This window comes from Artemia sp. Qi Xiang Cuo, chromosome 1 (assembly GCF_049724085.1).
Source record: "Artemia sp. Qi Xiang Cuo chromosome 1, ASM4972408v1, whole genome shotgun sequence".
Lineage (NCBI taxonomy): Eukaryota > Metazoa > Arthropoda > Branchiopoda > Anostraca > Artemiidae > Artemia > Artemia sp. Qi Xiang Cuo.
Window position 1 is genome coordinate 80,515,400 of NC_142794.1, and position 24,951 is coordinate 80,540,350.

The 24,951-nt window shown below is 34.0% G+C and overlaps 2 protein-coding genes across 3 annotated transcripts in view; one reads left to right on the forward strand and one right to left on the reverse strand.

Annotated features, from left to right (window-relative positions):
• The window catches only part of LOC148956787 (brachyurin-like), a 625,076-nt gene that overhangs the window by 212,547 nt on the left and 387,578 nt on the right, over positions 1 to 24,951 (forward strand). The window lies entirely within an intron of this gene.
• LOC148956789 (monocarboxylate transporter 14-like) overlaps positions 1 to 24,951 on the reverse strand; it is a 113,640-nt gene that overhangs the window by 12,232 nt on the left and 76,457 nt on the right. For both annotated transcript variants that reach the window (XM_089087299.1, XM_089087298.1), the window contains 2 exons: positions 5,124 to 5,358; positions 385 to 506 (listed from right to left, as the gene is read on the reverse strand). In XM_089087299.1, the coding sequence (XP_088943425.1) occupies positions 385 to 506; positions 5,124 to 5,358 (357 nt within the window). The remainder of the gene's footprint in view (positions 1 to 384; positions 507 to 5,123; positions 5,359 to 24,951) is intronic.

Consider the following 24,951-nt stretch of genomic DNA (forward strand, 5'->3'; position numbering starts at 1 on the left):
TCTTTAATTATATAATTTGATATAATCAAATTAAATTATAACCTTTCCTGAAAATTTGTCCAACAAAATTCAGAACAAACCGTTTTTTTTTATTGGTCTCGTTATAATAGTATCTTTTTGCTACTTTATTTGGTTGCAATTATCCGACGGTGTTGTATATCAGCATATTACACCATAATTTTAGAATTAAATTTTTTTTTTAAATTATTATTTTATTTTTTTTAAATTATATATATATATATATATATATATATATATATATATATATATATATATATATATATATATATATATATATATATATATATATATATATATATAGGTATATATATAGTATATATTGTAGAATTAGTATTATACTAATTATATTAACCTTACAATTACCTTCGGATGGTCAGCCAGGGCACCACAACCCACTCGTCCCACCGTATTGGCTATACCTATTACTGAAATCAGCATTGACGCTTCTTCTCGTGTTAGGTCAGGGTTCGATAGCAAGGCTCTATCTGAAAGAAGGAAATAGTCTAGCAAGCTCGATCTTCAAATTGAAACAGGAAGCAATCTGAGGAATGATCCAAAGCCTTGAATCTCATGAAATTTCTCCGAAAAGACAGGATATTAGCCAATGGGCGTCCATATTTTTTTTTATTGAAAAGACCAAGGACCCAAGGACCTGGGTTGGTCCTTGGAATTTACCAACCCACAGATTATATAGTTAGAAATTAAAATATTTAAATTAATTTAATTAAACCTCTTAATAGAGATGCCCTTAGTATAAACAATTTTATCAAGTAGTAACAAGAACAAGAAAGTCGACCATTTCTTTTTCAAAAATCATATTCAGAATTTTCAGAAACTTATCACAAACTTCACAAGCATCATCACCAGCAAATAAGCCAAACACTTTTAGAAAATAACACGGACCAAGCAAATATAGTAAAAAACTTATAGCAAATATAGTAAAATCAAAAATCACTAAGTAGAGAAAAACGAAAATTATAAAGCGCGGAATTCGAAAAATTTTATAGCAAAATTTTTATCTGATAAATTTAGAACTAGCTGCTAAGAGCATCCTTTTTAAATATTTTATTCGCACCGATCCTTTGAATTACAGCAACAAGAAAGCTATTAGTTACTTTGGCAAATACTAGACTTCCTTTGCAAATGATAAAATCTAATCACAAACTCTAGATAAAGCTGAGTTTTGGCAAATCCTAAAGGCAATATTTGTGAGATGGCTAGCGAAACTGGCATCACTTTCTATTGATGTTTATAGCAGATGGGAAGCTGCCAGTCCGGTTTTTGTAAGTAGATTTGTCACTGAAACCCCTTCAGAAATATTTTCCAACAATAGCCTAGATTTGCTTTCCAAGCTAAATCTTATGGCTTTAAAACAGCCTATGCATTTCATAGTTTTCGTTATTTTGTTAATAAAGCCATAAGCTAGATCTTATGGCTTTAAAACAACCTATGCATTTCATTATTTTATTTATTTTGTTGATAAAGCCATAAGCTAAATCTTGTGGCTTTAAAACAACCTATGCATTTCATTGTTTTCTTTATCAAACAGTTCGTGGTAACGAACTGTAAGTCAGGAGCTACCCGGCTCAGTAGTTACCGAAACTGTAAAAAACGGGATTTTGATGCCAATAGATACATCAAAAGAATGAAATTTTAATACTGATTTCAAATTTATAAGTTTCATCAAGTTTAATCCTACCCAGCAAAAGTTACGCGCCTGAGAAAATTTGGCTGATTTTCGAAAAATGGGGGAAAGACCCCCTAAAAGCTATAGAACCTTAATGAAAATCACACCATCAGGTTCATCATATCGAATAACTTGATTGTAGAGGTTTCTAGCTTCTATTTTCAAAAACGTGGACCTTGGTATTTTTTTGCCAGAAGAAAGATCACGGATGCGTGTTTATTTATTTTTTGTTTGTTTGTTTTTTTCCCAGGGGTGATCGTATCGTCCCAGTGGTTCTAGAATATCGTGGTAGGGCTCATTCGAACGAAAATTAAAAGTTCTAGTACTCTTTTTAAGTTGCCAAAAAAATGGAGGGCAACTAGGCCCCCTCCCACGCTCATTTTTTTCTCAAAGTCACCCGATCAAAATTTTGAGATAGCCATTTTGCTCAGTATGGTCAAAAATATAATAAATATGTCTTTTAGGATGACTTAATCCCCCAAAGTTCCCGGGGAGAGGGCTGAAAGTTATGAACTTTACCCAATGTTTACATATAGTATTGGTTATTGGGAAGCATACAGACATTTTCCAGGGGGATTTTTCTGGTTGTAGGGGAGGGGGTTGGAGGTTATGTGGGAGGAACTTTCCACTTAGGAAGTTTTCATGGGGGAAGGGACATTGCGATGAAGGGGGCTCCAGATTTCCCAGCATTATTTAAAAAACGATCAGAAATTAAATAAAAAAAACAAACAAGTTTTTCAACTGAAACTAAGGAGCAACATCAAAACTTAAAACGAACAGAAATTATTAAGTATATGATGGGTTCGCCCCCTAGTCAAATCCCGCTTTTTAAGCCAAAGATTTTTTAGTACTTTTATAAGAGCTATTTATTCTAATTAACGGCCTTTGTGATTAAGGGATCATTTTTAAAGAATTGGAACAAAATTCGAACTTTAGCGTAAAGAGCGAGGTTTTGACATGGGCGCGAACCCCCTAATATACGTATCAAAAATATATGAATATAGAAGTTCGTTACGTAAGTTAATTCGTAAGCTACGTATACTTATTACTAATGAAAACGTTCGTAAATAAAATTAAACAACTTTTGAGAAAGCCATTTAACCAAATAAAAGTACAATTAATATGAAATTTTTTTTACATTATTCATATACGGTGAGTCAAAATCAAAACCTGTATTAATTCAAAAAGATTCAAAAATTAAATAAAAAAAACAAGTTTTTTTAACTGAAAGTAAGGAGCAGCGTTAAAACTTATTGTTTTATTTTTTTTGAAAATAGAGTTGTGAGAGATAGTCTAACTTTAGCGTAAAGAGTGAGGCGTTGAGGAGGGGACACCCCTTTCATATACGGAATAATTTCTGTTCGTTTTAAGTTTTAATGTTGCTCCTTGCTTTCAGTTAAAAAGAAACTTGTTTTTTTTTGTTTTGTTTTTTTGTTAATAAAGCCATAAGCTGAATCTTATGGCTTTAAAACAACCTATGCATTTCATTGTTTTCTTTATTTTGTTAATAAAGCCATACGCTAAATCTTATGAGTTTAAAAAAACCTATGCATTTTATTGTTTTCTTTATTTTGTATATAAGCAATTTCAAGAATGAATAGTATTTTCAAAAAGTTCGTCGAATTATGACTGAGGCCTAATTACATACGCTAATTCGCAGAAACAAGTTGAAAAGGACGATGAAAATATGGTAGATTTTGAGGTGTTTTTCCGTCAATGATCATGATAATGTTGAATAAAGGTTTTATTATTAAGCTTAATTTTATATTGGTTATTCACTATTTATGATTTTCATTTTTAAAAAATTTTATTTTTGTATTTAATAAAATTTTTTTTATAGGAATTTCGCTTTAAATTAAAAAAAACGACAGATTAAAAGATACAAAATCTAGTTTTATAATTAATTTCCTGGGTGTGTCGGGATATCCTAGAAAAGTTGTTTTCTGGGTTCAACTTTAAGAAACAAAAAAATATTATTACTGCTCCTTTTCAAAATTTTAATGGTAAGTTGGAAAATAATTGGAAATTTTAAACTTATTTAAAAGGTTTATTTCACTACTCATTTGAAAAGCTCGGCCATATTTAAACGTTTGTTGAAACTATTTGAAATGTTTTTTTTAGAACATCATTTGCTCAAATCCCACTCGGCCACTGGTTGAGAAATGAGTAAAAATTCTAGCGGTGTAATAATTTCGGCTTTACAAAAGTAATTTATACTACTACTACTACTACTACTAACAACAACTCACCGCAGCACAAAGCCGTCTGAGGCCAACACAGCTACACATGCTCCTCCTCCATCCCAATCTATTCAAAGCCTCCGTTTTTACGCCCTCCCAGGAAGTTCATATTTTCTTTAAGTCTTTCTTTATGACGTCCTCTCACTCCAGACGAGGACAACCTGCTTTCCGTTTAGCCCTAGACGGTTGGCCGAAAAGGACAATCTTCGGTAATCTGTCATCCTTCATCCGCACATCGTGCCCTAGCCATCTCAACAATTTCTTAAACAATTATTTTTTTTTTTCTTAGAACCAGTTTGCCCCTTATTTCAACTAAATTCTATTTACTGAACGTCCATCAATTCTAAATAATATTATTTGACAAAAGAATAATGCAATGAAGACGTGTTTTTTGTTTATGACCTATAAAATCAATTCACTGGGACCGGAGAGGGGGAGGGGGTTAAACTTAAGAAATCAAGCATTGCTGAAGCCTTCTTAGTGATGAAAATAATTGTAAACGGTAATTGTTGATCCGTCATATCTAAAATAGTTTGTTGTTAATGGACATAATTCACATAAGCTTACAAATAAACTTAATTGACACACTTAAAGAACTGTATTTATTATTTAGTGCAATTTTGGCGCAATCGTGAAAGGGGCAACCCTGTGCTGGAATGATATTATGCAAAACAGATAGAAAAATGTTTTATTTTTGTTATTGGGTTCGCAATTCCCGAAAATTATATTTGTTAAGTGTTAACTACGTTCTGCAACGTAATTATTTGTTAAATAATTAAAAATTTTTGTAAATTAATTGAAAATTATATTTGTTAAGTGTTTGTTCTGCAAGTCATTAGACGATCCGTAATAGGTTCCAATTAAACTAAAATCCATGGCTGTGTTCATGGACTGAATTGGTTTAAATAAAAGTAGAGTTGTTAAATCTTTACTTATTCTAGTTAGGCAAAATAAAGGAAAAAAACTAGAAGTAATTCAGTCTGTGGCTTTGTCAACAGAAACACTAAAGACCCAGTATTCCAGTTGGCAACTCAGTATTCTTTATTTGCGACTCATTGTTTAAGCTCGCAAGCAACTCAGCACTATTTTCTTTAGGACCTACAAGAATGAACAAATTCATCAGATTGCCATATAAAGAGCTTGTTTTTTTTCCGAATAAAGTAAGGGGTATATACCTGTAAGATACATAAATGGTACAAAAAACCCCATCAGTGTTAAGAAACTAGATAAGAAGATGAGAACAAAACTTGGTGATGTAAGTAAATCGACATGAGTCATTTTAGCCAGTACATGTCGTGACTCTAGCGGCAGGCAAGAACAGCAACCACATGACTCTTCTTTTTCGTGCATTGGTGACTCTGGTATAGGCGTAGGAAGGCGAGTAACCGACGCATGGTATTTGGACGAATCCTAAAATGTAAAAAGCACGTCGTTAGTGGCTGCAAAAGCAAAAATAAGTTTTCAAGATACAGTTTAAGAAAAAAACTTGATTTTTAAAGTTTGGCAAATTTGCCAGATTGCCATACTCGTATTTAAAGAGCAAAAGCTTTTCAAACCAAAAGTATTTTCGTCGATAATCAACAACGTGAACTAAATTTTGAGAGCCAATTAAAGGGGAAAAATTAAACTTAAAATAAACAAAAAAATTAAACTCCCTCCCGAAAAATTTATAGACATAACTTAAAATTTTTTTATTTACTATCGCCAATTTGGTAAGTTTCTGCCATGGTTGCAAACTCTACAATAGATAAAAGCATCCACGTGAAAAACGTGTGTGTTGGTGAAAACTACCAAATTCTTATAATTTTCTTACGCTTAAAGTAAACTTTAGCCAATATTGGGGTTTTGGATTTGTAAATAACAACACAATAGAGACGCTCTGTCTAAAAGTTTTGGGACAAAGTATACATTAACCAGTAAAGCTTTTTAGGGGTTTTCAAATATTGATTGTCACAAAATGAAAATTAAGAGTGCGATAGTCTTTGATCTTTAGCGTAATAAGGGTCAGGAGCGTCGATTCACAAAAATGTAGAGATGAAGGGGGGAAGTAAAATATGTTTTTCAAGATCTAGGAGTTGCAATTTTGTTGTTTTTCAATTTTTCAATGAAAGTATAAAAAATGTATTTTTCCATGAAATTCTGAAAAAAGGTATTTTTGAAAATCTAGGGAAAGGGAAAAACCTCGTAAATTTCAACATTTTCCAAATGCGGTTTGATTTATAATTTCTATTGACAAAGTTATTGATTAAGTAACAAGACGAATGTCAATGAGACTATGCAGTTTTTCTGCTTCCTCAAAAGGCGAAATTTATGTCGACTTTATACGTTGAACTATGTGCTGTCAACAAAGACATGAATTAATCACAATTTTTCTAACGTTTCCACAGTCTACCTGAAAGAAATGAGGCTCACATTTGTCCTTAAAGATGACACAGGTTCGATCGCTACACAAAACGTCTACAAAAGATTCGTGTCTTCGTTATTGATTGATTAAATAAAATAAACAAGTTTTTTAAACTGAAAGTAAGGAGCGACATTAAAACTTAAAACGAACAGAAATTATTCCGTATATGAAAGGGACTGTCCCCTCCTCAACGCCTCGCTCTTTACGCTAAAGTTTTTTATTGTTTTAAAAAATAAAGTTGTGAGACAGAGTCAAACTTTAGCGTAAAGAGCGAGGCGTTGAGGAGGGGACAACCCCTTTCATATAAGGAATAATATCTGTTCATTTTAAATTTTAATGTCACTCCTTACTTTCAGTTTAAAAAGCTTGTTTTTTTATTTAATTTCTGATCGCTTTTTAGTTAATATAACTTTTATTTTGGTTAACCGTCATTGAATAAGAAAACAAAATTTGCATAAAAATTTTATTTTCTTTTGATAAATGGATGTCTTTACAAATTAACTTACGTAACTAACTTCTATATTCGTATATTTTTCTTCTGGCAAAAATTACAAAGTTGCAGATTTTTGCAGATATGAGCTTGAAACCTATGTAATAGGGTTTTCTGATACGCTGAATCTGACGGTGTGATTTTCATTAAAATTCTTTCACTTTTAGGGGATGTTTCCCCCCTCTTTAAAAAATCAGGTAAGTTTTCTTAGGCTCGTAGCCTTTGATGAGTAATACTAAAATTAATAAAATTATATATTTAGAATCAGCATTATAAACACATTCTTTTGATACATTTATTGACATCAAAATTCCGTTTTTAAAAGTTTCGATTACTATTGAGCCGTATTGCTTGTTTTTTTATTACGTATATGTTATTACGTATATGAGGGGGTTCTCCCCTTAGTCAATACCACGCTTTTTATGTTAAAAGTTAAAAAAAATTTGATTCACAAACCCCTGAACCACAAAGGCCGTTTAATTAGAATAGATAGCTCTTTTGAAAGCACTAAAAAAAACTATAGCGTAAAGAGCGAGGTATTGACTTGGGGGAGAACCCCCTCACATACATTATAATTTCTGTTCGTTTTAAGTTCTAATGTTGCTTCTTACTTTCAGTTGAAAAAACTAGTTTTTTATATTTAATTTCTGATCGTTTTTTAAATAATGCTTAGAACTCCAGCGCCCCCTCCATAGAAATGTCCCTTACCCCAAAGAAACATCCTCCACGGAAAGATTCTCCAGGGTAACCCCCTCTTCTAGCCCCCTCTCCAGAAAAAAATCCTTCCTGAAAATCTCTGTATACTTTCCAATAACCACTTAATAATGCTGGTAAGTCCGGCGCCCCCATCATGGCAATTTCCCTTCCCCCATGAAAACTTCCTTCATGGACAGATCCTCGAACACAACCCCCGACCCACCCTTCCCTCCCACTACCAGAAAAAAAACCTCCTGAAAACTTCTGTATACTTCCCAATAACCAATACTATATGTTAACATTGGGTAAAGTTCATAACTTCTAGCCCTCCCCCTGGGGACTTCGGGGGATTAAGTCATCCTAAAAGACATATTTTTCATATTTTCAACCATGCTGAACAAAATGGCTATCTCAAAATTTTGATCGGGTGACTTTTGGAAAAAAATAAGCCTGGGAGGGGGCCTAGTTGCCCTCCATTTTTTTGGTCACTTAAAAAGGGCACTAGAACTTTTAATTTACGTTCCAATGAGCCCTCCCACGATATTCTAGGGCCACTGGGTCGATATGATCATCCCTGAAAAAAAAACAAAAAAACAAGTAAACACGCATCCGTGATCTTTCTTTTGGCAAAAAATATAAAATTCCACATTTTTGCAGATATGAGCTTGAACCCTATGCAGTAGGGTTCTGTGATACGCTGAATATGATGCTGTGATTTTCATTAAGGTTATATAACTTTTTGGGGGTCTTTCACCCTTTTTTTGAAAATCAGCCAAATTTTCTCAGGCGCGTAACTTTTTATGGGTAGGACTAAACTTGATGAAAATTATATATTTGAAATCAACATTGAAATCTGATTCTTTTGATGTATCTATTGGTATCAAAACCCGTTTTCTAGAGTTTTGGTTACCATTGAGCCGGGTCGCTCCTTACTTACAATTCGTTACCACGAACTGTTTGATTACTTAAACAGTGTATTTGTGGAGAAATCGAGATAACCTATTGTCAGAAGACTCCCTTGCTACTGCGTAGTATCGGGAGGATTGCAATGGTTAGACTTACCAAATCATTTTCGTGTCACGAAAGAAATTTAAATAAATAGAGAAATATTTATCCCGATGAATTGCAGCTCTTAGATTTTATTTTCATCGGTGTCGAAATATGCCAAAAAATTTTAATAACTTTTTGCCTTCTTTTTGCATTTGCTGATTGAAAGCATATTGACAATGCTGTATCCAGCGGTGATACAAGATTCGAGCCCCCTCCCCCCCCCAAAAAAAATTTTTGTTCAACCCCTATAAGCGTGACATTTTGTTAGCTCCCCACACCCGAAAAAAAAAGCAATCTCGCCCGAATAAAAATCCTAGATACACCCTTGCTTGGTGATCTAATCTTCGTGCACAGGGATGGAATCTAGAAAGCATAAGTATGTGTTTAGCGGCGATTTGATATTTTTGGTAACTTCAGAGGTTTCGTTTGAATCAATATAATAAGAAATAAGAATAGAAAGCGCATAGTCAGAAAGATACTTGCTTAAAAACTGGTTCCCAAACAATTATAAATTAGAAACAACCACATTTGACCAAATTAATATATTAGAAGGTCTAGTATTGTCACAATTCGTTTTGCTGATTTGTTTATATAATAGAAAAAAGGACAAGAGGGATTCTGACGAAATAAATTTCCGGAATTTCTAGTCTTTTTTCCAAATTACACATCATTTTATGTATCACGGTATGACTTTTAATAGTGCATTATTTATAATGGCACGCAAGTGTTCATATAGACTATTAATAAATTTGTTTTTCTTTTAATCTCAATTTTTTTTTATCTCGCAGAAAAGGTTCAAATTTTGAGTAATTTTGACGTAACTTTTTTTTTGCTGCAATCACGATTAAAAAAAAAAAAAAAAAAAAAAAAAAAAATCCCCACTGGTTGGCAACAAAAGTAAAAATAAATAAAAGGAATCTCAAGCATATCTTTCTCTATATCATCTCTTGTGTAAAATATATATTGTGCCGTGATGCCGTTATGTGCCGTAATGAACCAGCACCGCCAACTTACAGGAGTATCAACTGGGAAGGGAAAGGCAGGGGGACAATTACCACACTCTCTAAATTTGTAAAATAAACAATTCTATTATTTTCATTGAGAAAATAATACAATAAAAATATCCCCCCTTCAGGTTTTGAAAAATAAATTGTTTTCGCAACTTCAATAAAATCTTTGTTCCTTTTTTTTATTGGGAAGTGGTGCCCATATCAATTTGTTTAATAAAATCAATCGTAAGGCAAAATTAGTAGGCCAAGAAATGGATTCAGGAAATCCTCCTTTTTGGATTGGGTTGAGTTGTTAATCTTGAATTTTCTGTGTTGAGTTGTGCGTGTTGAGTTTCTCAGATTGTGATGACTCTATTGAGATAGAGTCATCATTTTGTTTTGACTGGGAACAAATGTCTTTGGTGAGTTTACCAGTTCGGGTTTTTGTTTTTGGATATGTGTCTTGATTTAAGCACCTTTGGTTTAGCTTACCGGTTGGCCAATGATATATCTCTTATTGTGTTAATTAAGCTGAGTTTTTGGGGCCGTTTAATTTCTTTTGAGTTTCCTAGTTCACTTGTCTTTGCTACTATTTTGCTTTGCTGTTGAATCAACGTTTGATAGTTATGGTGCATTTGCAAATGGTAGAGATTCGACAATTCTATTTGAGTTTATTGTGTTGATTAGACTGGGTTAAGTTTTCAGTGCTGAGTTTTTTGTTTTCTCGTCGTAGTTGAGCGAGGTTAAGCTTCCGGGCTTGATATCAAATCGCTGCATTTCATGAGTTTTCCTTATTTCCAATGAGAAAGATTCATATAGCTCTAAAAATTGCCACCCTACAAAATTTATTTAAAATAATAATAGAGCTGTTTGCGTCACCCCAACTGTTGCTGATTGTTAGTACCTAAATATTAGCATGCGGAAACAGAATTGTTGCCAAGAAAGATTTGTTTTCAAAGGTTTTTTTTTCTATCGTCCCATCGTTGACCAACAATGTTAGCTAACAATTTTCTGCTACCTTGTAGAAGCGAAAGTGTTAGATAAAAAAAAATTTTATCCAACAACACTCAAATGCATGTTAATTGGGCGGGAAATAATAATAACAATAAAAAAAAAAATACAAGCTTGGAAAAACAAATTTCGCATACCCCAATATGCTTGGCTATCTCTATAAATATTCGTAGAAACGCAAAGAACAAACTTGGTATCAAGGAGGCACACTTGTGCCTCTATAAAGAGGCGACCCACCACAATGTTAAGCGATTTCAGGTCCTAGAGGTCGCAGAGAGACGGCGGTAATCGCATTCTGTAGCCCAAGCTCAAACTAAGAAACTTGCAAAATTTCATCCTCCTCCGACTTTATCTTCATGGGGTAAACTGGGCCGGAAGTTTCAACCCTCCCACCACAGCCCCCTTTAACGTTGTCCGATTGGGCTGAAATTTAGAGGTTGAGCTTTCCTAGGGCCCGGGAGCTTATCCTCGAAATTTCAGCTGAATCCGATTACTCATTCCCTGTTTTCAAAAAACCAAATACAGCCACTTAAAATTCATCATCATCATTTCTTTTTTTTTCTTATCCAAGCCTACAGGCAACAGCTGGCAACTGATCCGGGTGAATGAGGGCTCATTCGAACCAGAATTCGACCTGTAAGGGCCTTTTGATATTTTCAGACCGAAAAAATTATCCCCCGAATTTACATTTACGAAAAACCTCGTTTTCCTATAATAGCCCATGTTAATTTTTCCCTCTACAACCCCCCTTTAACGTTATCTGATCAGGCTGAAATTTAGAGGATAAGCTTTCCTGAAGTCTGGAATCTTATCCTCGGAATTGTAGCTTAATCTGATCACTCCTTCCTTGTTTTCCAAAAACCAAATATCAAGTTTTGTGGGAATTTGCTTTGCGAAAATAGATTCCATTTACTAAAAAACAAATACAATTGTGTCTCATTAGTCCAGCGGTTGATACTTAAGACTGTCAGGCGGAATACCCGGGTTTGATTCACCGTCAGAGCAAATTTTTTATATACTGAATTTAAACTTTAAAAAAGAAACTCAGTTTCTTTTTTAAATTATTTGAAAAAAATTACGTTTTCTAAAGAGTTAAAGAGGCTGAGTTACAAGGTCAACCCTTAAAGCGTACAGGGATTAGGAGGCACAGTTGGGGGGCTGTTAAAGAGGCTGAGTCACAAGTTCGAACCTTAAAACGTACAGGGATTAGGAGGCACCCTGTACGACGTGATTTGAGTATTGAGGAATTAAAAGCCTTAAGACAAGAATGTTCAAGAGCGGGGGGTTTGGGGGGGCGGCAGCCCCCCAACTTTAACTCCTGACACGATCAGCTAACAGTTAGTCAAGCAATAATAAGTAATAAACTGTACAAAAACGTGCAGAAATTATTTAAAAAAAACTACGTTTTCTAAAGAGTTAAAGAGGCTGAGTTACAAGGTCGAACCTTAAAACGTACAGGGATTAGGAGGCACAGTTGGGGGGCTGCCGACCCCCAAACACCCCGCTTTCACAGCCTTTAAATAAAAAAAAAGGTTTTTTAAACTGAAAGTAAGGAGCGACATTAAATCTTAAAACGAACAGAAATTATTCCGTATATGAAAGAGGCTGTGCCCTCCTCAATGCCTCGCTCTTTACGCTAAAGTTTTTATTGTTTTAAAAAATAAAGTTGTGAGAAAGTCAAACTTTAGCGTAAAGAGCGAGGCTTTGAGGAGGGCACAGCCTCTTTCATATACGGAATAATTTCTGTTCGTTTTAAGATTTAATGTCGCTCCTTACTTTCAGTTTAAAAAACTTTTTTTTATTTAAAGGCTGTGAAAGCGGGGGTTTGGGGGCGGCAGCCCCCCAACTGTGCCTCCTAATCCCTGTACGTTTTAAGGTTCGACATTGTAACTCAGCCTCTTTAACTCTTTAGAAAACGTAGTTTTTTTCAAATAATCTAAAGAAATATCAGCAGCCATTAATCAAACGGTTCGTGGTAACAAACAGCAAGGAGCGAATCTGCCCAATAACAACCAAAGCTTTAAAAAAGTAAATATCAGTAACAATTAATAAATCAAAATAATTCGTTTTTTTATGCTAATTCCAAGTACAAAATATTCATTGAGTTTAATGTTACCCTCAAAAGCTAAGGACCTGGGAAATTTGCCTGATTCTTGACAACGAGGGGAAACACTCCCAAAAAGTCAAGCAGTCCAACTGAAAAATGACATCATCATATCAGAGAACCCTACAATAAAGGTTTCAAGCTCCTATGCGCAAAAATATAGAATTTTGTATTTTTTATCAGATAAAAGATCACGGATGCGTGTTTACTAGTTTTTTCCCCCAGGGTTTTATTGCATCAAACCAGTGGTCCTATATGATCGATAGAGAGCTTATACAAACCGAAATTGAAAGTACTAGTGCAATTTTTAAGTGATCAAAAAGACTGGACGGCAAACAGACACCCTTTAACGCCCCTTTTTACCCAAAAACATCCAATAAAATTTCTTAGATATTCATTTGGTTTAGTATAGTTGAAAGGTCCAATAAATGTGCCTCTGGGGATGCTATGACCCCCTACAGCCCCCAGAGACAGATCTGTAAGCTACTGAATTTGCCCAGTTTTACATATAATATTTATTATTCGGAAATTTTTCGAGGAGAATTAATTTTCTGCATGGAGATTTTCATTAGATAATTTTCCATGGAGGAGTGGGGTATTTCCTGGCCTGACTTGAAAAGCGATCAGGAATTAAATAAAAAAGAAGACAATTCTTTTTCACCTGAAATTAAGAAGCAACATTCAAACTTAATACAAACAGAAATTATTCCGAATATGAGGGTTTTAGCCTTCCTCAATCCCCCCTCTTTACGCTAAAGTTTGACTTTTTTCGTTTTAAGTTTTAATATAGCTCCTTACTTTCAATCGAAAAAACTTGCTTTTTTTTCTTTTATTTAATTCCTCCGTCATGACTTATCCATCAAGAGTAGGAACTAGTCACCGTGCTTTGCCGCATTACCAGTTTTAGTACTGCTGTTCAAAGCATCAACAATGAAACAGTTCGTGGTAACGAACTGTAAGTAAGGAGTGACCCGGCTCAATAGTAACCAAAACTCTAAAAAACGGAATTTTGATACCAATAGATACATCAAAAGAATCATATTTTTATGCTGATTTCAAATATATAAGTTTTATCAAGATCAATTCTACCCATGAAAAGTTACACGCCTGAGAAAATTTACCTGATTTTCGAAAAAAGGGGGAAACATCCCCTAAAAGTCATAGAACCTTGATGAAAATCACACCATCAGATTCAGCGTATCAGAGAACCCTATTATAGGGGATTTCAAGCTCCTATCTTCAAAAATGTGGAATCTTGTATTTTTACCAGAAGAAAGATCACGGATGCGTGTTTATTTCCTTTTTTTTCCCCAGAGGTGATCGTATTGACCCAGTAGTCCGAGAATATCGTGGGAGGGCTCATTCAAACTGAAATTAAAAGTTCTAGTGCCCTTTTTCAGTGAACAAAAAAATGGAGGCCAAACAGGCCCCCTACCATGCTCATTTTTTCCCGAAGTCAGCCGATCAGATTTTTTAGATAGGCATTTTGTTCAGCATGGTCAAAAAATATAATAACTATGTCTTTGAGGATGACTTAATATCCCACAGTCCCCGGGGGAAAGGGCTGCAAGTTACGAACTTTGCCCAATGTTTACATATAGTATTGATTATTGGGAAGTATACAGACGTTTTCAGGGGGGATTTTTTCTGGTAGTGGGGGGGCCAGGGGTTACCTGGGAGGATCTTTCCACGGAGGAAATTTTTATAGGGGAAGGGACATTGCTATGAAGGGCGCTGGATTTCCCAGCATTATTTAAAAAAACGATCAGAAAGTAAATTAAAAAAAAAAATTCAACTGAAAGTAAGGAGCAACATCAAAACTTAAAACGAACAAAAATTATTACGTACATGATTGGGTTCGCCCCCTAGTCAATACTTCGCTCTTTACGCTAAAGTTTTTTTTAGAAATTTCATCCGAGCTATTTATTCTAATTAACGGCCTTTGTGATTAAGGGTCATTTTTAAAGAATTTGAACAATGTTAAAACTTTAGCGTAAAGAGCGAGGTATTGACTAGGAGGTGAACCTCTTAATATACGCATTTAAAATAAATGAATATAGAAGTTCGTTAAGTAAGTTAATTCTTAATTTACGTATATTTATTGGGCTACAAATAAAACGTTCGTAAAGAAAATTAAAAAACTTTCGAGAATGCCACTTATCAAAAAAAAAAAAAATACAAATTTCGTTTTAATTATTAATATACGGTGAGCCAAAATCAAAACCTTCATTAATTCAAAAACGTTCAGAAATTAAATAAAAAAAACAAGTTTTTTCAATTGAAAGTAAGGAGCGACATTAAAACTTAAAACGAATAGAAACTTTTCCGTATATGAAAGGGGCTATCCCCTCCTCAACGCCTCACTCTTTACGCTAAGGTTGGCTTTTTCTCACAACTCTATTTTTTTTATAATAAAGAACTTTAGCGTAAAGAGCGAGGCGTTGAGGAGGGGACAGCCTCTTTCATATAAGGAATAATTTCTATTCGTTATAAGTTTTAATGTCGCTCCTTACTTTCAGTTAAGAAAACTTGTTTTTTTATTTAATTTACTTTAAAAAGGATTTGATTGGCTAAAGAAATTCTCAATGAATATTAGCAAAGCTATGTTTTTATTTGAAGGTGTGTCGGTCTCAGGCGTCTTGGCACAGCCGTTTTTCGTTAGTAGTAATAGTAATTTTATCCAAGAATTTGTGTTTGCTCGCAGATAAACAATTGAAAATAAAATAAAAAACCAATACTTTTTTTTAGGGCAACGGAAGAAAAGGTTGTTATTACCCTTTCTTTACCCTGCCCTATTTTTACTGCACTAGCTTGTTAAGATCAATATGTTTTATTGATTGTTTTCATCCATTTCCCGTTTCTTGTTTAGTTCTCGCGATATAACAAAACTTATGCATTTTTTTTTTCAAGACGTGCTGTATTGGTTAATGCATTATTTAACCGAAATGTGTTATTACTCACAGAAAACGCTTAAAATAGGAGCTTTAGATATCAAAATCGTTATGCTAACCTTTGACTGTTAAAAATAAACAACATCCTGCTTTAAAAACCAGTTTCTAGAATAATAAAAAACAGCGAAGCGCATTTTCAGTTTTACGTCGGGCCGCATACCACATTTTGGGTTTAAGAAGCCAAATCATTCCATTTTGAATCCAAAGAGGTTTTGTATCGGAATTGATCCTTGGTAAGTCCGCCTATTCACAGAATACGTATAATAAGCTGACGATTCATTCAAACTAAATCTCCTAGGATTCATTTGGACCAACATTATTGGGTAAACACACATAATAGGAAATCCTCTGACTCGGTTTTGAACGATTTTTTTTTTTTGCCAAATTAAGATTTATAATAGAGTAGGGATACTTAAGAACATCCCAAAGTATAAACACATACAATGTGTTGTGTCAGGTCAGTATGTGTTTATACTTTGGAACATCCAAGTCCCATTAAGAACAAATACCATTTTTGCTAATTCCAAATAATCAAAATGCTCTTATTTATAGTTTCGCAGCAGATTGATGGGTATAGTCGGAGATCATGGTATGTTCATGAACAAGAATGAGGGGGGTTTCAGGCAATACCAACTCTCCACGAAATATGAAAAATTTTACTATTTTCTTTTATATCCTATGTTTTTTGTTTATTTTGCTTAGCTTTTCAAAAGCCCCCCCCCTCCCAGAAACGTACCTGGTATCCGTGTATTAAATTCCTATGTGCACGCCCTCTAGACACAGCGGATAGATGGGTAAAGTCGAATATCGTGATATATTTATGAACAAGAATGGAGGGGGGGGGGGTTCAGACCTTATCAACTCTATGCAAAATATGAAGAATTTTGCTATTTTCTGTGACACCCTATGTCTTTTGTATATTTTCCTTAGCTTTTCAAATGACCCCCCCCTCCCTGAAACGTAGCTGTCTAAATTTCTACGTGACCGCCCTTTAAAAACAAATATTAGAAATACGTGACATGGACGGACTTCTGACACTTATAGATTATATTTATGAACGTGGATCCATGGTAGAGTTAGTTAGAATTATTGCAGACATAACTCTTACTTTATTTTCTGCTTTTACTGATGTTCTAATTTACTTAATACAGTTTTGCACCTAGGAGATACTGAAGGAATCGTTAATTTAATGCAAAGTACAGAAGTCCCTTTTGGTAGGAAATAACTTTTTCATACCATTAGAAAATTGACGGTGGGAACCTTCCAGATGTTACAGACTAAAAGAGAAACATTTTAATTTTCAAATTTTTGAAACACGAAAAAAAAATTGATGCCATTAAAGAAGGAGAAAGCAGTAGTAAAGACATAATGAAAGAAATATTTCAATTTTCAAATCCTTCATTCAATAAAAATTAAAAATCTTCATAAAATTGAGTAAAATAAAAATAACGAAAATAGCAATATTTTATTTTGAACCTTATGGAACATAGAAAAAATTGAAAAATCAAATCCATGAATAAAAGGAGAAAGTAGAAGACTTTTCATGGTATTGACTAAAAATTAAATAAAAAAAAACAAGTTTTTTTAGCTGAAAGTAAGGAACGACGTTAAAACTTAAAACGAACAGAAATTATTCCGTATATGAAGGGGGCTGTCCCCTCCTCAACGCCTCGCTCTTTACGCTAAAGTTTTTTTATTGTTAAAAAAAATAGCGTTGTGAGAAAGTCAAACTAGCGTAAGGAGCGAGGCGTTGAGTAGGGGACAGTCCCTTTCATACACGGATTACTTTCTGTTTGTTTTAAGTTTTAACGTCGTTCCTTACTTTCAGTTAAAAACACTTGTTTTTTTTATTTAATTTTTGAACATTTTTGATTTAATGAAGGTTTTGATTTTGACTCACCGTGCATGAATAATTAAAACTAAATTTGCATATTATATTTGGTTAAATGGCTTTCTCGAAACTTGTTTAATTTTATTTACGAACATTTTTATTAGTAATAAATATACGTAACTTAGAATTAACTTACGTAACGAACTTCTATATTCATAAATTTTTAACACGTATATTAGGTGGTTCGCCCCCTAGTCAATACGCTTCTCTTTAAAATATAGTTCTAATTTTTTTTCAATTTATTTAAAAATGAGCTCTTAATCACAATCAGTTGATCAGTTTAAAAACTTGTTTTTTTTTATTTAATTCCTGATCTTTTTATTTAATAATGCTGGGAAATCCGGCGCCCCCTTCATAGCAATGTCCCTTCCCCCATGAAAACTTCCTTCATGGAAAGATCCTTCCATATAGCCCCCGACCCTCTCCTTCCCCCACCTACCAGAAAAAATCTCCTCTGAAAAAGTCTGTATACTTCCCAATAACCAATACTATATGTTAACATTGAGCAAAGTTCATAACTTTCAGCCCTCCCCCTGGGGACTTTGGGGGATCAAGTCATCCTAAAAGACATTTTATCATATTTTCGACCATGCTGAACAAAATGGCTATCTCAAAATTTTGATCGGGTGACTGTGGGAAAAAAATGAGCGTGGGAGGAGGCCTAGTTGCCCTCCATTTTTTTGGTCATTAAAAAAGGCACCAGAACTTTTAATTTCCGCTCCGATGAGCCCTTCAACGATATTCTAGGACCACTGGGTCAATACTATCACCCCTGGAAAAAAAAAAACAAAAAACAAACAAACAAACAAATAAACACGCATTCGTGATCTTTCTTTTGGCAAAAAATGGAAAATTCCACATTTTTGTAGATAGGAGCTTGAAACCTCTACAGTAGGGTTCTCTGATACGCTGAATATGATGGTGTGATTTTCATTAATGTTCTATAACTTTTAGGGGTCTTTCCCCCTTTTTTCGAAAATCAACCAAATTTTCTCAGGCACGTAACTTTTGATAGGTAAGATTAAACTTAATGAAACTTATATATTTGAAATCAGAATTAAAATTTGATTCATTTGATGTATCTATTGATATCAAAATCCCGTTTTTTAGAGTTTCGGTTATCATTGAGCCGGGTCGCTCCTTACTTACAGTTAGTTACCACGAACTGTTTGACAAATAACGATAAGAGATTAAATTTCAACGTTTAAATCTTGTCAAAGAGGAGAGAAAAAAAAATATGTAATCCATAAAAAAAGGAAGAGAATAGGATCATCTGTATGAAACCGAGGAAAGGTGTTCAAAAAGTATTTTTGTTGGATTTTGATCCTAGTAACATACTCATTACATTTACAACTGTATCGTTGAACTTGAAACAAACGGTTTTGCAATGCCAAAAGAAACCAGCTCCTTGAAATTAGTTTTAATGCCGTGCCAAGCAATCAAAATTCTAACTTGGCTAAATGCTTGGACAAAATACATATGAGCAGGCAGATCTCATGTGTAGCAAGCAGCACAAACAAAATTAGGGTTTCCCCTTTTATTTCACCATTAAGAAAAATAAAATTCGTTTAACAGCATTGACTGCGACAAAACATAATGTAGACTTATGTCTATGCTAAGACGGAAATGCACAATTATGGCCTTGCATGAACTTTAGTCAAGACTAATTCTGTTTTGAATGTTTGAGTGTTATTTGGGTTAAATTTTTCATTTTCATTGGTACAAATTTGTAAAAATTCGTTCTAATTTATACAAACCTCGTCATATATAATATATATAATTTATATAGTATATATAATAATATATAATATAATATAATAATAATATAGTAATATAATATAATAATGATACTATAATATAATAATATATAATATATATGATGCTGACTCATATATTTAATTGTACAAGAAGGATACAATTTTAAACAAACTTTGGTAGGTTCAACTTTAGTGGGAAAAAGCGAAAAATACCTTGGAAAAGGATTATTAAAACTAAAATAGGATTCTTTGAGCCGCAGCCACACAATGTGACTTGAAGCCTCCCATACGTTATACTTGCACAAACAGATCAGCTGTTAAGAAATAAAAGCCATTTAGCTTCATGTGTCCTGTTGTTACTCAACTGGATGAATTAATTGGCCACAGATGAGAAATCAGTGGATGTCCTGTTTTTAAATTTATCCTGATTTAAAGCAGGATGCAAAGAATTATTTTCTTTCCCCATACAACTTGAAAGTTATTCATTTTTTTTTATATATACGTATTTTAATTTTAAAGCACTGAAAGGCAAACAAAACCAATAGTATACTAAAAACTCTAATTAAATCTATTTTAAGAGACTTTAATGTTTTTGTTTGTGGGCATAATACCCGCTATCTATGGATCTCAGAAGATGAAAGAACAAATGAATACCCCTATAGCCAATAGAAAATGTAATTATAGTTTTGGAAGATATTCTGCTCACTAAGACCTCATTCATCTCGAGTTTGCTGAATATGTTCAACTACAGCTGGAGCGTCGTAAAAATGAGCAAAGATAACAGGTTTTCTCGATTGAAACTAAAAAGCAAATTTCACTTTCATAGCAAGTAGGGTACTTGTCTGTTCAACGAAACACACTCAAGAATTACGCTGTGTAAGATTTGACAGAAACCGGTTTGTCTCTCTGTGATTGGTTACGAATTACTTATTGTGAGTGAGAAAATCACGATGTTTGTATATTTTAATTAAATATCAAGGAGGCACACTTGTGCCTCTATAAAGAGGCGACCCACCACAATGTTAAGCGATTTCAGGTCCTAGAGGTCGCAGAGAGACGGCGGTAATCGCATTTTGTAGCCCAAGCTCAAACTAAGAAACTTGCAAAAATTCCTCCTCCTCCGACTTTATCTTCATGGGGTAAACTGGGTCGGAAGTTTGGACCCTCCCACCACAGCCCCCTTTAACGTTGTCCGATTGGGCTGAAATTTACAGCTTAAGCTTTCCTAGGGCCCGGGAGCTTATCCTCGAAATTTCAGCTCAATCCGATCACTCCTTCCCTGTTTTCAAAAAACCAAATATAGCCACTTAAAATTCATCATCATTTCTTTTTTTTCTTAGCCACGCCTACAGGCCATAGTTGGCAACGGATCCGGGTGAATGAGGACTCATTCGAAGCAGAATTCGACCTGTTAGGGCCTTTTGATATTTTCAGACCAAAAAATTATCCCCCGAATTTACATTTACGAAAAACCTTAGTTTTTTTCAAATAATACACATAAACAGGTTAGACATGCTTTGTTATGAAAATATCTGCGCGTAAATTTTCATAACAAAGCATGTCTAACCTGTTTATGTGCATTATTTGAAAAAAACTACGTTTTCTAAAGAGTTAAAGAGGCTGAGTTACAAGGTCATCCCTTAAAACGTACAGGGATTAGGAGGCACAGTTGGGGGGGCTGTTAAAGAGGCTGAGTCACAAGTTCGAACCTTAAAACGTACAGGGATTAGGAGGCACCCTGTACGACGTTGTTTGAGTATTAAGGAATTAAAACCCTTAACACAAGAATGTTCAAGAGCGGGGGGTTTGGGGGGCGGCAGCCCCCCAACTTCAACTCCTGACACGATCAGCTAACAGTTAGTCAAGCAATAATAAGTAATAAACTATACAAAAACGTGCAGAAATTATTTGAAAAAAACTACGTTTTCTAAAGAGTTAAAGAGGCTGAGTTACTAGGTCGAACCGTAAAACGTACAGGGATTAGGAGGCACAGTTGGGGGGCTGCCGCCCCCAAACCCCCGCTTTCGCAGCCTTTAAATAAAAAAAAAAAATTTAAACTGAAAGTAAGGAGCGACATTAAATCTTAAAACGAACAGAAATTATTCCGTATATGAAAGAGGCTGTGCCCTCCTCAACGCCTCGCTCTTTACGCTAAAGTTTTTATTGTTTAAAAAAAGAGTTGTGAGAAAGTCAAACTTTAGCGTAAAGAGCGAGGCGTTGAGGAGGGCACAGCCTCTTTCATATACGGAATAATTTCTGTTCGTTTTAAGATTTAATGTCGCTCCTTACTTTCAGTTAAAATTTTTTTTTTTATTTAAAGGCTGCGAAAGCGGGGGTTTGGGGGCGGCAGCCCCCAACTGTGCCTCCTAATCCCTGTACGTTTTAAGGTTCGACCTTGTAACTCAGCCTCTTTAACTCTTTAGAAAACGTAGTTTTTTTCAAATAATTTAATATATAGAAGTGGTCAGGGGTTAAGTTCGATATTTAATGTAATACGTTCTGCGCGGCCTTCTTTCCATAATTCTTTGTCGTAGTTTCCATAATTTTCTTTCTAAAGTATTATATTATCATCATATTTTGGTATACTTCATTAGGATTAACCTAACTTCACTTCTTGGGTGGGTTTCGTTTAACAGAGACGAACCGCAAGCAGAAATTGTATTCCACATGAGGAAAGGGAGATTAACGTTCTTCCCAAAACCACTCACTCTCTACTTCAAAGCTTAGCTTATGCTTTTTGAGAGCAAGATCTAGCACTTGTTTAAAGATTCCCGTAAAGAGCAGAGGGATTAGAGAGGCGGCTGCCCATTTCCCATAGATAGTATACTTTCTGCTCTTAAATTTTTACGCTGCTCTTTACTTTCATTATTTTATCTTTTTGACTTCTTTCTGTTTTTAATACCCATTCCATGGATGTCCTCCCTACATATACCAAATCAACTACGATATCATATTGAAAATCAATAGCAGCAAAATTCTATTTAAACAAGATGATTCGTAGACAAAAAATATAAAGGAGTGCAGGAATGAGCATGTTTGATATGCCTACCTTAAGTGCTATTCTGGTTTATAACTTGTCGTATTCAGCTGGGATTGCATTTATTACAATAACAAGGTTTTTTGTCTCTGATAATATGGACAATCAACAGATTTATTGTGAAGAGACCAAATGAGTTCTTCCAAAGGAATCAATAGAAGTGAAAACGCTGATCTATCACTGGAAGGCCTTATAGGAAACATCAACTAGACATGGAAAGGACAAGCTTGAGGAAACATTTCCTCTTGGAATATTCGACATTGCTTGCTTTATTCTACAATGTTTTGCTTTTATTTGAAATTAAATGTAGGGTTTTAATATAATGCAGTAAAATAATTAGGAGATTTTAAATAGTAACAGGAAAAAACAGAAATAAGATAAAAAATGTTATTTAAAGTTGTGTTCCTATGTGGTCTAGCTATCCTTTCCTGTCTGGCGATAAGATGTCTTGCTAGACATTTACATCTAGCCAGTTCCTATAGTTTGACACCATCGTAAGGCTCAACATGAACTCAAGCAGGAACATTCTAGTGAAAATTCAATTACTAGATAAGTCACTTAATGAAAACTCAATGTCATACAGTTAAAAAAAAAAAAAAAAAAAAAAAAAAAAAAAAAAAAAAAAACTCCAAGAAGATTTACGTGACTAGATTTATGTCAACCAGGAATTAACGTGTTTCAGCTGCCTTTGGCTAGCATTGCCAAAAAGAGGCTTGCGGGACCAATACTATGATTTTATCTATGTGCTATCAACCAAACGTTGCGGATCCCTCGTCATTTTGAAAATAGTAAGCCCCAAGAGATAAACCTTTTCTGTAAAAAAAAGAACTAAAAAAAAATATATATATATTTTTAATAATGGGTCTTGCAGTACGCTGGTTCTGATTTAATTAGCTTATCGAGTGACACCAAATCAATGCTGGTACTTTTAAAATGCACAGTGCACAGAAATTAATGCTGTGTTACTATGCCCAAAATACAAATTCCAACTCAATCTAAGTCGTTATTTTGAAAAATACTTATTTCCAGCTCATCATTAATTTATTGTATGGTCAATCCACATACATATTTCTTTTCCTTCTTGTTTAATCTTTAAGCATTTTCATGGACTCCTCTCTAACTTCTTCAAAACAAATATATCTTTTAAATTCTGAACTTCGAAAGGAATTTTGTGTTTCTTCTTCTCTCAGAAATGATAGTGATATTTTCATTCTTAAAACTAAACCCATAAGATCAGATTTTCATCCAGTTTTATGTTGTGCCTCCGGATGGAAGTCCCGACCTATTAAAAATCCTGCTATGTCATTCTTATGCACAGTTTAAAAAAGAGCTAACCGATCACCGCTTATCCCTCGATAGGTCGTTCTCTCGTCCCTTCTTCCCCCCTCCCCTCGACCTTTCCTTTTCAATTTCTTTAATCCACTTATTTTGAGTGGCATGGCATTTTTTGTTGTTTATTTATTTTAAAAAATGTATTGGCCTTCTGTTTGATTCTAGTGCTATTATGTAATGTAGTTTTTAGTATCCCATTCTTACAGGCCAAAGAGCCTTTGTGGGGGGGGGGGGGGTCTAAAGCTTTGTAATTTTTTCACTCTATAAATAAATTGATTGATTGATTGAATAGGCTCTATACAACATATTGTTCTATTTTGATTTACATTTCGTTTACTATTTACAATTGTTAATTAGACTTTTTCTGCCCTTGTCTATTATCTGGTAAGTATGCTGATTTTATAAGTCATTCCTTGATTTTTCACAATCAAGTAGAATTAAGCCACCATTCAAATGCATACATAAAATGTGGTCTGATAAATGTGATCTGATGTGGTCTGATGAAAATGTGGCATACATAAAATGTGTGGGGGGGGGGTGCAAGGAAATCGGTTCTTCTTTCTTCAGTTTCTAAGTTTTCCAATTATGCTCTACGATGGCTCTCGTTTTTATTTTATTTTATACAAGATTGTTTTAATGCTAGGTCACTTTTATTTTTATAATTTCTCTATGTTTTCAATTATCATTTTTATAACATTAGAGAAAACAAGTCTTTCTTACATTCCATTTTTGATAACTGCCCTTACCTTGTCATAATACGCTTATTTACGGCCGAAAATGCTAAGTTAACATAGAAATAAAAACCCTTGGGCTAACCAATTTTTTTTCTCGTATTTTTCTCACTTTTCCGTTAGTTTAAATGACTTATACCTCTAAAAAAAAAAATTATTTAATTTTTTTGGCTGGGAAAAATAATAGTTAAAAGAAAAAATATAAACTCATTTTATCTGACAACTTATTTGAATTAAATGCAATTGTATTGTGTACAGACGGCAATGATTTTCTCAATAAACGATAATACGGAAATACAATTATCTTTTGTCAAAATGAAATAAAACGAAAATTTGACATCAATTTTTAGTTGGACTATTTTAAACCGTAATAATTGACTTAGTCCGAGTCAAAGAATTTATATTAACTAAACTCGACATTTCCTGAAATTCAGGCCTTTGGTACCAGTGTTCGTGCTTCTTACTATATAAAATTAGAGTTGCAGCTCACAAATCATGGGACCCAGAGGCATCAAAGTCCACATGGGTGCTTGCTCTTTGACAATATATGAAATAGATAG